Below are 17,943 nucleotides of genomic sequence, written 5' to 3'. Positions count from 1 at the left end.
GTATTTACGTTCGCACAAGCGCAACGTATAATCGCCCGAGCGATCGTTTTTCACCGATCACGACCAGAGCTAGAAAGCGTATTTTCGTTTGTTCCTACTTTGCAAACGGTCTTTTCGGCGATCGAATATGCGTTGGCGCGTATTTCGGTCGCATATGTTCCGTTTTTTTCGAATTGCCGTTTTTACGCGCTGTAAAATCGCCCATGTGAACGAATACATTCGAAACCAACGCCTCAGATGGTCACGTATATACGTTTGGTCGCAAAAACGCGCCGTTTATGCGCTCGTCTGCCCGCACCCTAAGGGTGCGGGCAGACGAGCGTAGGCGTATTTACGTTCGCACAAGCGCAACGTATAATCGCCCGAGCGATCGTTTTTCACCGATCACGACCAGAGCTAGAAAGCGTATTTTCGTTTGTTCCTACTTTGCAAACGGTCTTTTCGGCGATCGAATATGCGTTGGCGCGTATTTCGGTCGCATATGTTCCGTTTTTTTCGAATTGCCGTTTTTACGCGCTGTAAAATCGCCCATGTGAACGAATACATTCGAAACCAACGCCTCAGATGGTCACGTATATACGTTTGGTCGCAAAAACGCGCCGTTTATGCGCTCGTCTGCCCGCACCCTAAACATGCTGCCCGAGCGGACGAGTCATAGTGATGATGTCACTTGGGCAAACGAGAATCGGGAAATTCCCATCCCATTTAAAAGGGCTATTAGTGTAACTAGCATGCTTCATCACATAGGAGAAATGCCTCGTTAGTGTGAAGTCAGTTGCAATCAGAGTGATGCTGGTCTAGTTAATCCCAGTCATTATGTCACATATCCAGATTTTAACGATCATGCGATCACCAGGAGAATTTGTTTCCATAACCATATCTACTTATGCAACTTGAATTCCTTAAAATTGGAGGTACTGGGGGGCATTCTGCACATTTTTTTTCTCATGACAGAGGGTTTTTTTTTCCTTTTACAATTTTTTAATACATGCCTGTAATAATTTTTGAACTACTGCCTAAAAACGATTCATACTTGTGCACCAACATTGAGGAAAAAGGACATGGAGGCGCCTCCACATATTATACATTGGTCTGGGGCTCTGCATTAATATTTATAAATATGAGGTTCTTTGTTACATTGTGAAGTGGTTATTGGGCTTATACAATGTGATCCAAATGTAACAGAGGGCCTCATATTTATAACTATTCCTAAGAAGCTCCGGATCAATGTATAGTATGTGAATGTATGTGAATGTATGTGAATGTATGTGAATGCGCATCTGTGTCTTTATTCTACTATGTTGATCTATCCATATTTGTGCCTGTCATTGTTTTAATATGTAACAAGGATTACTTCTGGGCTAGAACCATGAATACAGTTTTTTTTTCTTATTTTAACTATTATTTGTATTTTATTTTGGATATTTCTGCCTGTCACATAACTGCTTGTGTGATTGCCAGGAGTAATAGGGATAAGCAATAACTCTCTATTGGATGCACCCTTAGGCAGTGTGAATAAAATGAGAAGTTGGTAATGGTAAATACCTGTTTCAAGCCTTCACTTCTGGGTGCCAAATATGTCTGACAGCTGTATGCCTAGCCTGCAAGTGCAGAAATGTCTAGGCAGCTGATACTCTAGAGCGCTAGACAAAGGCAATGCTGTAAGGAGGCTTATAAGGTTGCAGAAGGGGTTGAGGAAAAGCCAGTTCATGCAGCCAGTAACCTATACTAGCCAATAATGTATCCATACCATTAAACAACCAAATTACAATATTGTCCTTTACCTCTATATAGTAAAAAAAAGCCATTCATTTCTTGGTGAAATGTGCCTTTTACGGCACTGGTGCTAGGAAGTCATACAGCACTGTAGCTGTACAGCAGTAGGAGGTGTGAGCATGCGGCAGGGCCTAATAGGCTGCTTGTTAGTTTTATTCTGACAGCCATAATATACCGCAATACTGAAATACCGATGTATTCTTCTTGGCTCACTATGTGTGGCACGAGATGACCAGCTTTGAAAAAAAAATGTTTTGCGATACGGTTGGGAAATTTTTTTAAATGTTTAAAATGTTCAACAAAATAAAAAAAATTAAACCCGGCAGGAGGTGCTCAGCTGTCTAGTGACAGCCAGGCAGTTACTCTGACACTGAAGAAACTTCGGATCCACGCTGTTTAACCCTTTACATGTTGAACATGTCGACCACAACATGTAAAAGGCCGACACGACTTAAAAAGTGTGAAAAAGTTGCAAGAAAAAAAACCCCAATATATATTTGGTATTGACATAATTGTACTGGCCGGCAGAATTTATTTAACATATCATTGAGGGCTCAGTCACATGGGCGCATCGGCGCCCGTGTACTGCAGCCAGCAGGCGGCCGTACCTTTCATGTGTTCTTTCATCAGCGCTGGAGAGAGACGGCTGTCTTCAGGTACGGCCGTCTTCTAACTGTCAGTCACACGGGCGCATCGGCGCCCATGTACGGGTGCCAATGCACCTGTGTGACTGAGCCCCTATACTGCATGGTGAACGCCATTACAAATAAAAATAAAAAACATGCCAGAATTGCAGATTTTGTTAATCCTGCCTCTAGAGAAAAAAACAATAAAAAGCAATCAACATGATATATGTTCCCAAAAAGTGGATAAATGGCGACTAGCGTTAACTTGTAAAACACAAGACCTCATAGAGCTATGTCGATGGAAACATAAAAATACTATAGGCTTTTTTATAGCAAAACATAAAAAAACTGTATGAACTTGATATCACCGGAAGCATTCTGACCAGAGAATCATGTTATCACATTATGTATTTTGCACACTGAAGGTGGCTTCACACGAGCGTGTTTTGGTGCGTACATAGGTGCGCACCTATGTATGTGCAAAAACACGCATGTACGAAGGTCCGTGCATTGCCTGCAATGGAGCCGCGTCTGCTGCTGGCGGCTCCATTGAAGACAATAGTCTGCCAGCACCCCTGAATTGTTTTTCAGTGAATGGCTTTACATACAAGCCCTTCCATGAAAAACAAGAATTTTAGTGTAAAAAAAAAAATGCTTACCTGTCCGCCACTGCCGTTTCCCTTGCGGGGATAAGGAACACATCTGCCGCATGCAGCAGAAGTTTCCTTTATCCCCGCGAGGAAAAATAATTTTCTGCTGCTGCACCTGCCACATCTGTCGGATGCTGCCGGCATCCTGAAATTGTTTTTCAGGGAAGGGCTTTAAATATAAGCCCTTCCTTGAAAAACAAAAAGAAATGGTGAATAAAATTTTAAAAAAAGAATACTCACCTTTCTTCAGCTGCCGGGGCTCAGCCGCATCCAGCCAGCTCTTCTCCTGCACTGCTCTGAGCAGTATTCGGCAGGTAGGGATTTAAAATCCCTGCCTTCTGAATGGTCTGCCTCTGATTTTCTGAGCACTGTGACAAATCAGAGGCAGCTCTCAGCTATTGAATGACAGCTGAGAGCTGCGCTCAGCCAATCAGAGGCAGCACTCACCACTCATGAATTCATGAAGCCAATTTAGTGTAAAAAAAAACAAAACATACCTTTCTTTCATCCTGTCTGCGCTGTCCGCAGCTCTGCACTGAAGTTCCTAAAATCCCTGCCTGCTGAAAGAGCTGCTTCTGATTGGCTGTGGCGCTCAGCCAATCACAGGTAGATCTCGCTGGATTAATGACAGGCAATAGCGGCCTGTGATTGGCTGAGCACCTCAGCCAATCAGAAGCAGCTCTTTCTGCAGGTGGAGATTTTAATTTCTGTCTGCTGAAAGAACCTCAATGCAGAGTCAGGGATAGCGCAGACTGGATGCGGCTGAGCCCCGGCAGCTGAAGAAAGGCGAGTATGTTTTTTGGGGGTTGTTTTACACTAGTTTGGCTTGTTTTTTAGGGAAGGGCTTATATTCTAAGCCCTTACCTGATAAACAATTAAGGGGTTCCGGCATCCTCTAGCACAGCTGTTGTCTGTGACAGCTGTAATAGGGATTTCCTTATTCCCCACGGGGATGAAGAACCTCTTTGCTGCATCTGTCACATCTGTGACAGGTGCAGCAGGGAATTCTTTATTCCATGAGGGGATGAAGAAAACATCTGACGCATGTGGCAGATGTGTTCTTCATCCCCGCGGGCGACACAGCAGCGTAGGACAGGTAAGTGTATATATATATATTTTTTTTTATCCTAAAAGGGATGATTTTTCAGGGAAGAGCTTATATTTAAAGCTCTGCCCTGAAAAATCACTTTATGGGTGCCAACAGACCATTGCCTTCAATGGAGCCGCCAGCAGCAGCTGCGTCTCCATTGAAGGCAATGCATGCATTCCCTATGATGCACGCATGTCCCATCTTTGCAAGCGCATGCCTGTAAAACACGAACATGTGAACACACCATAGGGAATGCAGTGGTTGCAGGCACATAAACACGCTCGTGTGAAAGTGCCCTTAGCCTTGATACTGCCATAAAGGACATACGACTGCTGAAGCTGATGATTGGCTGAGTGGTGACATGTACAATCAATGGCACATCACCTCTACAGTTTCTTCAGGGACAGAGCATCTGTTACTGGGGATTCTGTGCTGGAATGACGCATAGTAGGGGGACATTTAGGCCGAATGTTCATGAATGGATTATCGCTGCAGAATTCGCAGTCAGACACCCGTCGTGAATTCTACAGCTCTGTCTGTCCATAGCATGCAATGGCAAACGATTCTTCCCTGCCCAACAGCCGGAATTAGCTGCGATTATCCACTCATGGGGGAGAATCACAGCATGTTCTACTCTGTGCGGAAAATCGCACGGACAGCTTTCATTGCAGGCAATGGATTCCGTCTGTCCCATGATACTTCCGCAGCGAGCACAGCGGAAAGACCGCGAGAATCCGCGTCACAGCCCAGTGCCGAGGCGTCACGTGCGCCGGCTCACCGGGCGAGACACTCGCGTTGCATCTGGAGAGATGAGTATAGGGTCTCTGGGGGGCATTAGGTCTAATTCAGCTGCGATATTTCACAGTGGGAGTCCAACCCAGCCGTTGGAATGAGGCTTTAAGGAGGTGAGTGTGGCTTATTTGTTTATTTTTTAACATTCCCAGTCCATGAAAACCCCTTAAAGGCCTAAAATAGCTGTGTCCTTAAGAGTTAATATGGTTCCTTGTGAAATATATGGAAGGTTTTATTTTATAACAGGTTGCCAATCATTCTGAAAGCTGACATTAATACGATCATGTTGGGCTTCTACTGCTTGTATGGTTAATCTTCCATTTCATCTACTATGTGCATTGGACGTGCATGTATATATGACATAGTTTAGGATCCCATCCTAGTAATACATGTGTAAGAGACAGCTTGAGACAATATGTCCTATTATGAGAGGAGTATATCTATAAAACCATCCAAGGAACGGCTTGTACAGTACATGATGTAGACATTGTCATTTGTTAGGACTTATCAGTTAAAGGCTTGTTGCTTGTATATTCTGATAAATGTGAGCAGGGGTTCATTATGTATGTTGTTCACTCGTGTTCTATCCTAATGTATGTCCAAGATATAAAAGAATGAATGAAATCGGAAATTCGGAGTATTCTTAAATAGTGCTTTATATGCTATTAGAAAAATAATATACAGCCATGCAAAGATAATGAAAAAGTCCAGAGAAAAGTATTGATCATACACTTTCTCGCAAGTCACGATGAGATTGTGTTGATGGCGCATAAAGTGTCAAAGCATAGATGATTATATTCAAAAATCAGAAATTCAAGTGTTTGGACTCATCAGAAATTTCTCCCTATTATGTCTAAGGTTATTTCTAAAGGGTTTGTCCAGGATTAGAAAAAGGAAAGGGTCTGCTTTTTTCCAAAACAGCTGACCTATAACACAGCACCAACTATTAGGGCTCAGTCAGGCCAGCGTTTTTTTCCTGCACCTATAGATGCAAAAAAAAAAAGGCTCTATTAGAACCAATGCTTTCCAATGAGAGCGGTGACATGTCCGTTTTTTACAAGTGAGTAAAATTCAGTGTGTGTTCTCCCCGGAACTCTTTTTCATCATGTTCTTCTGGCTGAGGATTGAAAAATCCCTGTGAATGGCTATGATTGGTCAAAGCGCTCAGTCAATCAGAGGCAGCACTTCCAGGAGGCGGGGATTTTTCAATGAGCAGCGCCGGCCCCATTGAAAGCAATGGAATAGCATTGTGGTTGTTTGCCACAGCTGTGGCAGGCGGTTCCTTCATCTCCGCGGAGAGTCCCCTCATCACTAAACACTATGAGAGTGTTGTCACAGTGTTCAGTGATGAGGGGACTCTCTGCGGGGATGAAGGAATCCCCTACCACAACTGTCACAGCTGTGGCAGAGGAATCATACAATCATAGACTGGTAGAGTTGGAAGAGACCTCTAGGGTCATCAGGTCCAACCCCCTGCTCAGTGCAGGAGCGCAATCTTCTCCCCATGTCTTCTCACTGCCAGCCCTATTGACAACAAGGTGAATCCCCTGGATATGACAGCATCCAGGGGTTTCCCATCCAAGGAATCTCCTGCTGCAGCTGTCACAGCCGCAGCAGGGGATAGCAATGGCACTGCACTTTATGTGCAAATTTTACTATTGTGTGACCACACAACAAGTGCGAATAAAAAATGCGTCTGAAACTTTGGTTTTCTATACATGCGTTCTGTAGGGTGTGTTTTGCATCTATAGATGCGGGGGAAAAACGCTCATCTGACTGAGCCCTTACTAATCCCTGCACCCTATAGAATTATGCAATAACAAGCACCAAGAAACCCCACAACTAAATACCAAATTGTATTAAAGTATCCAATATCTTCTTTATTAGTACAAAAATTCCAAAACAAAATTCCAAGAACAGAGTCACACCCATGATGAAGGTGATATAATGCACAAACCCCAACCCCAAGCAACTAAGTAGTAGACTCTCTTTTCAACTGCAGTGTAAAGTAACTACATTCCCAGGTTTATACACATTGCCTTGGGTGGAAGAAAAACCAATGGATATATCGATGTAACAGCAACATCCATTAACAGTTCAAGATAAACATAGTGGATACAAACCCTACAGATGGTCACCCCAAGGAGCCGAGCTTTACATATGAACGCTTCCTCAAGGAAAATCCCTACAAGAGTGACTACCGTTACAATGTTCAAAAAGGAGACCCTATCATTTGTATATTCCCATAGCATTACTCTGCCCAAACATAAAGATTGCCCCAGACATATGGCTAGATTATTATTTACTAAAGCAAAGTGAAGATACAGAAACCCCGTAACATTCTGCGCATGAAAAATGGAAGCGATTATCATTGAGTTTTGCCATACTTGTCTCTACTTTTATGATTTAGGGTGATTTTATGTTTCCAAACATCTTCTTTAGCCAAGGTTCAGTAAGAAGTTCTGCTCTCCAGCAGCTATGTCATTTCCCTTGATAAGTCTTAAATTGACTGCATTATCTGGCACCAAAGGAATCTTCCTCACCTAGTATGTGTCTACAATTAGATGCCCTTTGTACAGGCAAAAGCTGCTTTGGCTACAAGCTTTTCAGAAAAAGATACACATTTAAAGTACACTTTGTAGCATTTTGCTTGTGACCTGGTAAATACGAAAGGACAAAGAAAAAAACTGGAATCCTACTTAAAGAGGATATCTACAGCGCCTGCAATTCCAATAAGGTAGAGGGAAAGGCACGGCTTTAATAAATACTGTAAACTGTTTTTTTTTTACCAATGTTAGTACTGTAGTTCAATTTGTTCCTTATGTCCATATAGCGATAATTCTGAATGTAAATGTATCATTTTCTACAATTGTCGCTATGATGCATCTATAAAAACTTTCGATTTAAAAGCAGTAGGTCAGATGGTCGGCCTTGTTGTCCTTCACCGTGTTTCAGCTGTTAAATATTGTGGACAACTTTACCTAAATGAATGTATTTGGGGCTAAAAACCATTTTTTCAATAGGGTTTATATAAAGATTTTGCACCGTCTGGCTTCTTTATATAGCAAGCTGCATAAAGCATCTCCTTTAGGGTCTGCCAGCGTTTTGGATCGACTGCTTCAGGTGCTTTTAGACACAACGATTATAATATCGAGGGAAAGTGAGCACTAATCGTTCGCTCTGAACGCAAACCAACACTTGGACGATGAATGAGAGTCGTTCGCTTTTCGCTCATCGCTCATTTTACGCAGGCATAAACATTACTGTTGGCTCGTTCACTTATTGTACAGTTTAAGCAGCAATCATTCAGTCTTTCACATTCGCTTATATGGTGAATGTGGAATATTGATCAACTCCTGTTTGAACGGGCCTATGATGCATTTGCCTGTCTAAACAGGCTGCACAAGAGGGAACGAACTAGTGCTGACATCACTCGCTGGTTCAAACTAGAATCGGCTGGTCTAAAAGGCCCCCTAGCTTCTCTCTCCTCCCCTGAAAATTCAGCTAATTTATAACCACAATAATTTTTTTTTTATTGTCGTCATAAATCAGCTGGTAAGTAGAGATGAGGGAGTATACTCGCTAAGGCACAATTCTCAAGCGAGTAGAGCCTTAGCCGAGTATCTCCCTGCTCATCTGTAAAGATTCGGGGGCCGGCACAGGTGACAGGTGAGTTGCGACAGGGAGCGGGGGGGGGGGGGGGGGTGAGAGAGAGAGAGATCTCCCCTCCGTTCCTCCCCGCTCTCCCCCGCCGCCCCCCAAATCTTTAGAGACGAGCGGGGAGATACTCGGCTAAGGCACTACTCGCTCGAGGAATGTGCCTTAGCGAGTATACTCGCTCATCTCTAGTGGTAAGAATGTTCGGGAGAGGAGAGATAAGAGCTGTCAGTCCGGCACACAGACAATCTGGAGGGACATGCTTTTGTAGCTTGCTATGTATATTAATATGTAGAAGCTGAAGAAGCCAAATTTTGCAAACATTTTAGCAGAATAGCACAATAGATTTTCGGCACAAAATACATGCATTTAAAGGGGTATTCCCATCTCGGGAATCCTATTTCAATGTGTTTAAAATCCCAATACAATGCACTCACCTATAGGATGTTTACTTCCAAAATACTCCGTTCTCCACATCTTGCTGCTGTTGATTCCTCTGCCCTCTGCTTGTTGCCAGAGAAACCAACCTCCTCTTCAATGGAAGGAAACAATGGTGTAGAGATGCGCGAGTATACTCGCTAAGGCACATTACACATTCGGGGGCCGGCGGGGGGCGGGGAGCAACGGGGGAGATCTCTCTCTTCCCCTCTCCTCCCCACTCTCCCCCTTGCTCCCCGCCGGCCCCCGAATCTTTAGAGACGAGCGGGGAGATACTTGGCTAAGGCACTACTCACTCGAGTAATGTGCCTTAGCGAGTATACTCGCTCATCTCTACAATGGTGCAATGGTAGTGGGGCTAAACGCTAGTGCACATGTGCTAACCCCAGTCAACAAATGTATGTGAAAGAAGTGCGAGGTGCCTGCCTCCTCTGCTATGTCTTTCTATAGGAGGGGTGGTCTGTTTCCTTGGCAACAAGTAATAATCAAGCAGAATGGAGCATTTCAGGAATAAACATCTTATGTGCGAGTGCATTGTTTTGGAATTTTAAACAATTTAAAATAGTGTTGCTGGAATTGGAATACCCCTTTAAGTACAAACTGCCCCCAAAGGGGCTCCATAATCTTTGCAGCATTGAATGTTAAAGTACATTTAGACAAGTGCTGATATTACTTTTGAAAGTTTATTTACCTATTACTGCCCATATATCTTCACACATGCACATAGCACTCATGGCTCAGTAAAGGCTCATGCACACAGCTCAGTATTGTACTAGGGCTTCCATAAAGTTGTATGAGCCTTCTACTGGACTTCTATTTGTCTTTGATTCCATAAGTATGTTTTCTTTGTCGAATTCCATATGAATCTAACCGTGAACATGGGGGTGCTCTCCCGTAGAAGCATCACCTGTATGGCAGAGCACGGGGGTTCACTGCGTCATACCAAAAGATCCATAAGGTATTCATGCGCCTTCATACCAGACAAGCTGCAGCAGCCAATGACAGCGCTCAACCAGTAGAACCCTATTTTAGGTTGAACTTTCCTAAAAGTTTGTTTCAGCATGAACTCGAACTGAGCTTTTAGGAAAGTTCTATTAAAAACTGTTTTCTACTGGTTTGGTTTGCTCAACACTAGTCCTGAACAGTGGGGTATAACACTGTCTAAGAGCCATAAAAGCCTTGTAAAAGACTAGCAGTATATTGTATAGCTCTTAGCCAGTGTTATACACCAATTTTAGGGGTTTGGGGAAATTACAGTTGGGTTTGAACTAATTTGGACCTAGCCAAATTTTTTGTGAAGGTTCGGCTAACTGGCGAAGCAAGCTTTTCAAAAGCTCACTCATCAGGCGAAGATCACAATGTAAACTGCATGTCTCTGTATAACTGCAGTAATGATGCAGGTCTATCGGGCACATTGGAGTCCAGGAGAGAATATGAGTTGTTTTAATGGTACACAATATAATGTTCATGTGTCGCACCACTCATATCCATCTCTTACCCTTACTTTAACAGATCCACAAACTGCCAGTGGAGAGGTTGATGGAGTAAATCTGGAAGAGATCAGAGAGTTTGCAAAAGCTTTTAAAATTCGACGTCTTTCACTTGGCCTGACACAAACACAAGTGGGCCAGGCATTAAGTGCAACGGAAGGTCCAGCCTATAGCCAGTCAGCCATCTGCAGGTAAGGAGACATTGTGCATGCGCAATATTTCAGGAATATCAGCTAGAAATACATACTGCTACTTATTGTATGAAGGTAGTTACAATAGTAACCGTTTACATGCAACATACCTCTATGCACACCCCATCCAATATATCATATGTGCAATATACAGTACAAAACGGTTTAGAAGTATTTTTTATCTTTCCTGGAGATGTGGGATGACTACTGGTCCCTCGAAAGAATATCCAGAAGTTTCTGCTAAATATATCCCTGAGGTCTAAAGTTAATCAGAGACAGCTGAATGGATCATGGGTCTGATTTTTTTTAAATATCTGGCCACTGTTCTTTTGACATGGTGCACACTAGGATGTATGTTGGTTGTTGGCAGATGATCAAGTAAAATTACTTTTGGTTAAGGTACATTTTCATGAGGCGAATATCACCCAAATTATTGCTGAAAACAGCAAATTTGGGCGATCGTCATCGCATGTACACACAGCCACTGAGGGCACAGAGCAAGAAATTGCACACTTGTCGGAGTTTCTTCTTTTTTTTTCTGACCTTAAACCTTCCCACTATCGGCCCGTGTGGACAGGCGGTCAGTCATCTATAAACAAATGCCTGTTTGCAGTGAATGGAGTTGGATGGGCGGCAGAGCTCTGTCTGCTCCCCCTCTGTTCTCTGTACGACTGTTGCTCCTGCGGCGAGCACAGGACCGATAGTCTGTAGGACAGTTGTCAGGCACTTATACGCCCAACAGTTGTCCCATGTAAATGTACCTTTACTTAATAGGTTGTGTGTAGAGATGAGCGAGCGTACTCGGATAAACACTACTCGCTCGAGTAATTGGCTTTATCCGAGTATCGCTGTGCTCGGGGCTAAAGATTCGGGTGCCGCTGCGGCTGACAGGTGAGTCGCAGCGGGGAGCAGGGGAGAGCGGGCGGGAGAGAAGGAGAGAAAGATCTTACCTCCGTTCCTCCCCGCTCTCCCCTGCAGCTCCCCGCTCCGTGCCGGCACCCGAATCTTCAGGGACGAGCACAGCGATACTCGGATAAAGCCAATTACTCGAGCGAGTAGTGCTTATCCGAGTAGGCTCGCTCATCTCTAGTTGTGTGAGATAAAGCAAACATGGCTGCTTCCTTCTGGAAACAGTACTTCCATTGTCTGTAGGCAGTGTCTAGTATTCACTTAATTGGGTTAAGCTTCAATAAGCCAGACAAAGTCAAGGGTTGCCCTGTTTCCAGAAGGAGGCAGCCATGTTTTGTTTTTTAAATCCCATACAACCCTTTTAAATGGGAATGACTTAGAGATCTGCATCCCATAACCTCTTATAGATGTGCCTTATCTAAATATACCTAGAAAACCCTTCAATAAAAATCTATTCAGCAAACGCTGTTTATGCCTTCAACAACTAGGTTGGTTTAACTTTATCTTGATGTAGTGATGACCATACCCCTAAGGCAATGGCAATCCAAGGCTGTATGAGTAAACAGAAAACAAGAAAGTTGCTATCTAAATTGTCCAATTAAAAGAAAGTATATAAAAGTAGAAAAATAAAACCATTTACAGCTAAATTGTCACTGGTTCACATTTTATACATTTTCATGGAGCTCAAGCCAATGCCAGACTCAGGCTTTTATGTTATCCAACTACTCTACTCCTGTCCCATTCCATCACTGCCACTGTTCAAGTCCCACATCCCACTTCTGTTTACACTCCTATGTCATGACATGTCATCTATAGAAATGAAACGTCCCATGACAGGACCAACCTGATTTAGGGATGCCACTATAGTTCAGATGGCACTACAGTGGGCTTTATAAGGCTGGACCACTCTTATGCCATGTAAGCACACAAGAGTGTACCGAAATGTGGAGGTAATCTGTTAAGAAATTTACTTGTTATCCCTAGAAAACCCCTTTAATATTTTGGTGTATAAGATCTTATTTAGTGTTACAGAATCATATATGGTGACATACCATGTTTGCCCGAAAATAAGACAGTGTCTTATATTAATTTTTGTTCAAAAAGGTTTAACTTTTTTACAATATATAGCTGCCTGGACACTATTTAAATTGACTTTTTTAATTAACTGTTAGCAGGGCTTAATTTTGGAGTAGGGCTTATATTTCAAGCATCCTCAAAAAGCTTGAAAAATCATTTCGCATCCTCAAAAATTCTGGAAAATCCTGTTATGTCTTATTTTTAGGGAAACAGGGTAATTAGTGGCTTGTATGTACATGATTGCGCACATTTTTCTGTTCTCTGATATCTCATGGAGACACATCAGAAGATGGTTTCAATGGAACTGAGGTGCTCCAACCCCACAAATCACTACAATGAAAGGGTTGCTTTAAATATTTGTATTAGTATGCTTGTGTGTGTGCAAACACCCTCATGCACAAAACACGCTCAGGAAAACATGAAGCAATACATCATTAATAGGAACTTTTTGAATAAGGCAGCAAATACTTAGCCAAGAGCTTTCTATTGTTGTCTGAGACCTTGGAGTCTGTTACAAAAAAGCCAACCAAATCTGAGCTCATTTAAGTGGATTTTGTTCTTGGTGATCCATGAAATGCTCTGTCTCTTTATCCGCTCTTTATATTTTTAATGTATTCCCTGTAGAACAGAAGTGTACTTTTCCCGCAGTTTAAGACTAAGGTTATAAATAACATCAGTATGGGGTAGGGAGCTTGCAGCTCACATTTTGCTCAATGATTTTCCATAAAACCCATTGATTGTTGTTAAATACAAAAAGCTCCATAGGATCCTCTCACTTCTGTGGCATCCCCTACTGTTTTTTCTTATAAGATACCTCCCTGTAGAAAATAACCTTTATTCAGTCTATACAAGGATACCACTGCTGGGAAATTTGTTTCATGACTTGTATATTGTTATAGCAAATCTCATGTAGTGAAGAATCAACACAGATAAGAAACACCAATGATCTAAATACTACCTCCATTTCTGTTGAGTAACAATTTAGGATTTTTTCCCCCCATTTCATGGAGTAAATCTATGAATAAATCATATGAATGTGTTAATGCTCATATGATTTACATTAGGCAAACATGTTGCATTAGAATGCCTATGGCAACAATGTATCATATCATTGTATATATACTTTCTGTCAATGTAATATACAGCATGCAAAAACACAACATATGTATAAAACAAACACTGTACATAATAAACATCTAATAGTCTAATGTTGCATCACATAACCTGGTAAGAACCGTAAAATGGTCTGCAGTATGGGAATGACAAAAAGCAATCATGAAACCCCACTAAGGTTTTAACTGTCCAGCAAATACACCTACAAGAGACTGTAAATATATCACTTTACATTAACGAAAATGTCCATCACTGAGAGGTACAAAACCACAGCATTCAGAATAAACCGTTACTGGGAGTCCAGGATTCAGCACCGGGAACCAGTGGCTGCTGCAGCTCGTATACCCTATAGAGATGAGTGAGCACCCAAATGCTCGGGTCCGCGTTATTCGAGTCGAGCTTTTCATAAAATTTTAGAGCTCTATTTGAGTAACGAACCCCATTGACTATAATGGGAGACTCGAGCATTTTTGTATGTGGGACGCCGGGTGCTGAGCTTTTTTTTTCTTGGTTCGTGTGTTCTCTCTCTCTCCTTCCTAGAGCTGGGGCAGGGTTGAACACGGCTTGATGCTCGTTCGAGGAGCGAGCACCATCGAGTAAGCTAATACTCGAAAGAGCATCAAGTTCGGCAGAGTACGTTCACTCAACTTTAATACCCTATATAAAAAGTATCACCATCTGAGGAAGCTCTTGTAGATATTTCATGGAGAGACAGTTAAGAACTTAGCAACTGACGGGCTTGTATACCATCAAACTGTTCCCATTTCAAGATTTGAAATCTCTGCTTTCTGTTAGAGTCAATGTTCAATTTCTTACTGTATGTGTTGCCCCTTGACTATAAATGAAGCTGCACTTTCCAGTGGAAATAGTAAGCAAACAGGAAAGATGTAAGGCTCTAAAGAGCAATAAGTTGAGGTTTCTTTTAAACAAGACTGAGGTATCAAATGTATCTTTCTATGTAACAATGTTCTTATAACCCCCAAAAATGAGAAATACATTGTCAATGTCCTACATCATTGCTCCCCAACCAGTGGCTCAGGACCACAAGTGGCTCTTAAGCCACCTGCATGTGATTCCCCATCTCCACATACTGTTGTACAAGGTTGTCCTAAGCATTGACTGTAGGGCATATAGCCCTACCTATGACCATATGACCTAGTGATATAAAGATATTATAGATTTTTAATAGGTGTTTTCCTGTTTAATACTCAGTGTAGCTTCATACCACCAGTAGTATTGAAAAGTGGCTCTCGACCTACAAAACGTTGGAGGCTTCTGGATTACAAATTCTGTCCAAACACTTACCAATGTAGCTTACACATAGTTGTCCACTGTATATGCATTTGCCAGGTGTGGGCTATATAGGAGATGTAGTAACTTACTCATGTTACTATATTCAGTGAATCACCATTTTTGGACCCTACTTTGCATCAAATTATATTTAATAAGTGCTAGAAGACTGACGTTAAGTATTCCAAAGCCTAAAGTAACACTATTTGCTGCTCCAGTACACTTTATTACTGCGGTTTAATATACTATAAGTCATACATTCTCCTTTCTATACTACTGATTGTTTGAAATGTTGCATGTCTGTGGTCAGTATTGTTTTATCATAGAACATAATGTCCTTGTTAAGTACCTCTGCCAGTCCATTAGTCAGTCAGGCAGGAAGTCCCACCCTGGCAGAGCATCAGTGTAAGACTCTTCTTTTTCAATTTTCCCCTCAGACACACCATCCTGAGAAGCCACTTTTTCCTACCACAGGAAGCCCAAGAGAACACTATAGCTAGCAGTCTGACAGCCAAACTGAACCCTGGCCTTTTGTATCCTGCCAGGTTTGAAAAGCTGGACATCACCCCTAAAAGTGCCCAGAAGATAAAGCCAGTCCTTGAGAGGTGGATGGCCGAGGCTGAGGCCCGCCACCGAGCAGGTATGCAGAACCTGACAGAATTTATCGGCAGCGAGCCTTCAAAAAAACGCAAGAGGCGCACCTCATTTACTCCACAGGCCCTAGAGATCTTGAACGCCCATTTTGAGAAGAACACACACCCGTCTGGACAGGAAATGACAGAAATTGCAGAGAAGCTGAACTATGATCGGGAAGTTGTCCGGGTGTGGTTCTGCAACAAGCGACAAGCTCTCAAGAACACAATAAAACGCTTAAAACAACATGAGCCGGGAACAGGAGGCCCGATGGAGTCTTTAACAGACTCAATGGAAGAAAATTCCTAAAACTTTGAGATTGAACTCTGAAATGCCTGTTCATCATCCTTGTAAGTAAAAGACTGAACAAAACACTGGTGGACAGAACAATTTATTAATTTACTGTATTCATGAGTTTTCCAAAAACATTGCACAACACTTAGTGTGTGTGATAGTAGTTCCGAAAAAAAAGACAATTTTTTTTTCTATGGACGTCACAAAAATACCAAATAACTGAATACATTGTGTGTATATCATGACAATGCGATCAGTGTTTGAATAAAACAAGATAATGTTTTATCTATGTAAAAAGAAAACAAGCCTGCCCCCTGGAGGATCAATTGTAGACTTCCAGGTCCTAAAGTGCTCATTCACTATGAAATCTTCACTGATAACCAAAGCCAGAAAAATGGTGTTGCAAACCTAGATTGTTGGACTTCTCTATGATGAGCTTACCGTTGTGTTACACGGCTCACTGTCTACTGTGTGCAAACAAAAGTAATGTATTTCATTCAAAACTATTACTTTATATTGAAACTGAACTTATCATTTTTCCTGTATTACTTTTTGCTGCACTTAGGGCTCGTTCAAATCAGTGTTCATGGGTTCCATTTTTTTGTTTTGCTCGGGAACAGGAAAATGGCACCCCCTAGCCAAACGGATCCGTCTTACGACAGAACCGAACAGTGCCAAGTTGACCCCATTGGTTGTAATGGGATCCATGAGATTTCCAGCCAACGGTCCAGCATTTTGCCAAAATTGACAGGACAAATTAGGGCAGCTTATTTTGTCCTGTTTTTTAGCAGATATCAGCGACATAGGTTCCAAATGGAGCTTCCGACGCTGATGTGAACGAGCCCTTACAACTGTGTTTTGATGCATTTGTTGAGTGCTTTAATGAAAATGCAGTTTTGCTAACATGATTTTTTGAAACATGGATTCCATGTTCATACATTGGAGAAGTAGATTATATTCGGTTTGCATCATGCAGTGCCAATGAACTATTATTTTCATGCTGCATCTAATTTCCTTGTCCCACAAGGAAATATTTTACATTGCCACAAAAAATTCTAAGAGAAGAAGTAGGGGAAGTTAGGTTTCCACAATTGAGCTCTGCAGCCATTTTCTGTATTTTCTCTCCAAAGTCTTTTAGCCAAAGAAAAATATTTAGAATCTTAAGAAAAGAAGCAGCTCAAGAAAACAAACCAAATGGGAAATTGAAGGAATGATAGGGTGTTTTTCACATGTGTGTAAGTAGCTGTTTATTTGGTTCATGTGACCAGGCGTTCCATGCGTTTTTGTAAACTGATATCAATGAGTGATGAGATTCTTCCTGTTCGGACCATACATGCCATTTTTGTCCGTAGAACTAATTTCTAATATGCTAAAAATATTCATCCGCTAACAAGCATTTTAAAGAAATCTGCAGATACTGGATTGTAAGCTTCTTCTTAGGCCTTATTCACAAGAATTCAGCCTTGATATACTTCATAAGGCGGAAACTACACAAGCACAGTCAATGCCAATGAGCTGTAGCATAAAGCCATGCCGCAGACATTGCATAAAGGAGCGTATGCTTCTTGTCGCCTTACTGGAGTATAAAGTTTTATTGTTTCCTTATGGGATCATCTGTTGCTCCATCTTGAGACCATTACTGAAACATGCTGTTAACAGCAACATTTTGTGAAAGTCACATTACACTTTTAACCCTTTCCAATCCACTGTCTGACCTCTGAAGACATTATGATTTAAGGCTGTACAGCTCTGATGTTGGAAGACGTCTCTTACTGTATACTGCCAGCCTCTCTGCTGTCGGAACCTATCCAACGTGTCACCTCATGCAGTACTGGCTTTAGCCAGCAGATAGCGCCATTGTATAACAGCAGAAGAGTAAGCCCCCTAGGAAAACCAGGATACAAATTGCATTGGAAA

The 17,943-nt window shown here is 42.1% G+C and overlaps 1 protein-coding gene across 1 annotated transcript in view; it reads left to right on the top strand.

Annotated features, from left to right (window-relative positions):
* The window catches only part of POU6F2 (POU class 6 homeobox 2), a 558,245-nt gene extending 542,084 nt beyond the window's left edge, over positions 1-16,161 (top strand). The window contains exons 9-10 of the mRNA XM_066584657.1: positions 10,542-10,710; positions 15,537-16,161. Coding sequence (XP_066440754.1) covers positions 10,542-10,710; positions 15,537-16,041 — 674 coding nt within the window. The 3' untranslated portion in view covers positions 16,042-16,161. The remainder of the gene's footprint in view (positions 1-10,541; positions 10,711-15,536) is intronic.
* The last annotated feature ends 1,782 nt before the right edge of the window (positions 16,162-17,943 follow it).

The sequence above is a fragment of the Eleutherodactylus coqui genome, chromosome 12 (assembly GCF_035609145.1).
Source record: "Eleutherodactylus coqui strain aEleCoq1 chromosome 12, aEleCoq1.hap1, whole genome shotgun sequence".
Taxonomy (NCBI): domain Eukaryota; kingdom Metazoa; phylum Chordata; class Amphibia; order Anura; family Eleutherodactylidae; genus Eleutherodactylus; species Eleutherodactylus coqui.
Note: the sequence above shows the minus strand (reverse complement) of the source record. Positions and strands in the feature narration are given on the sequence as shown.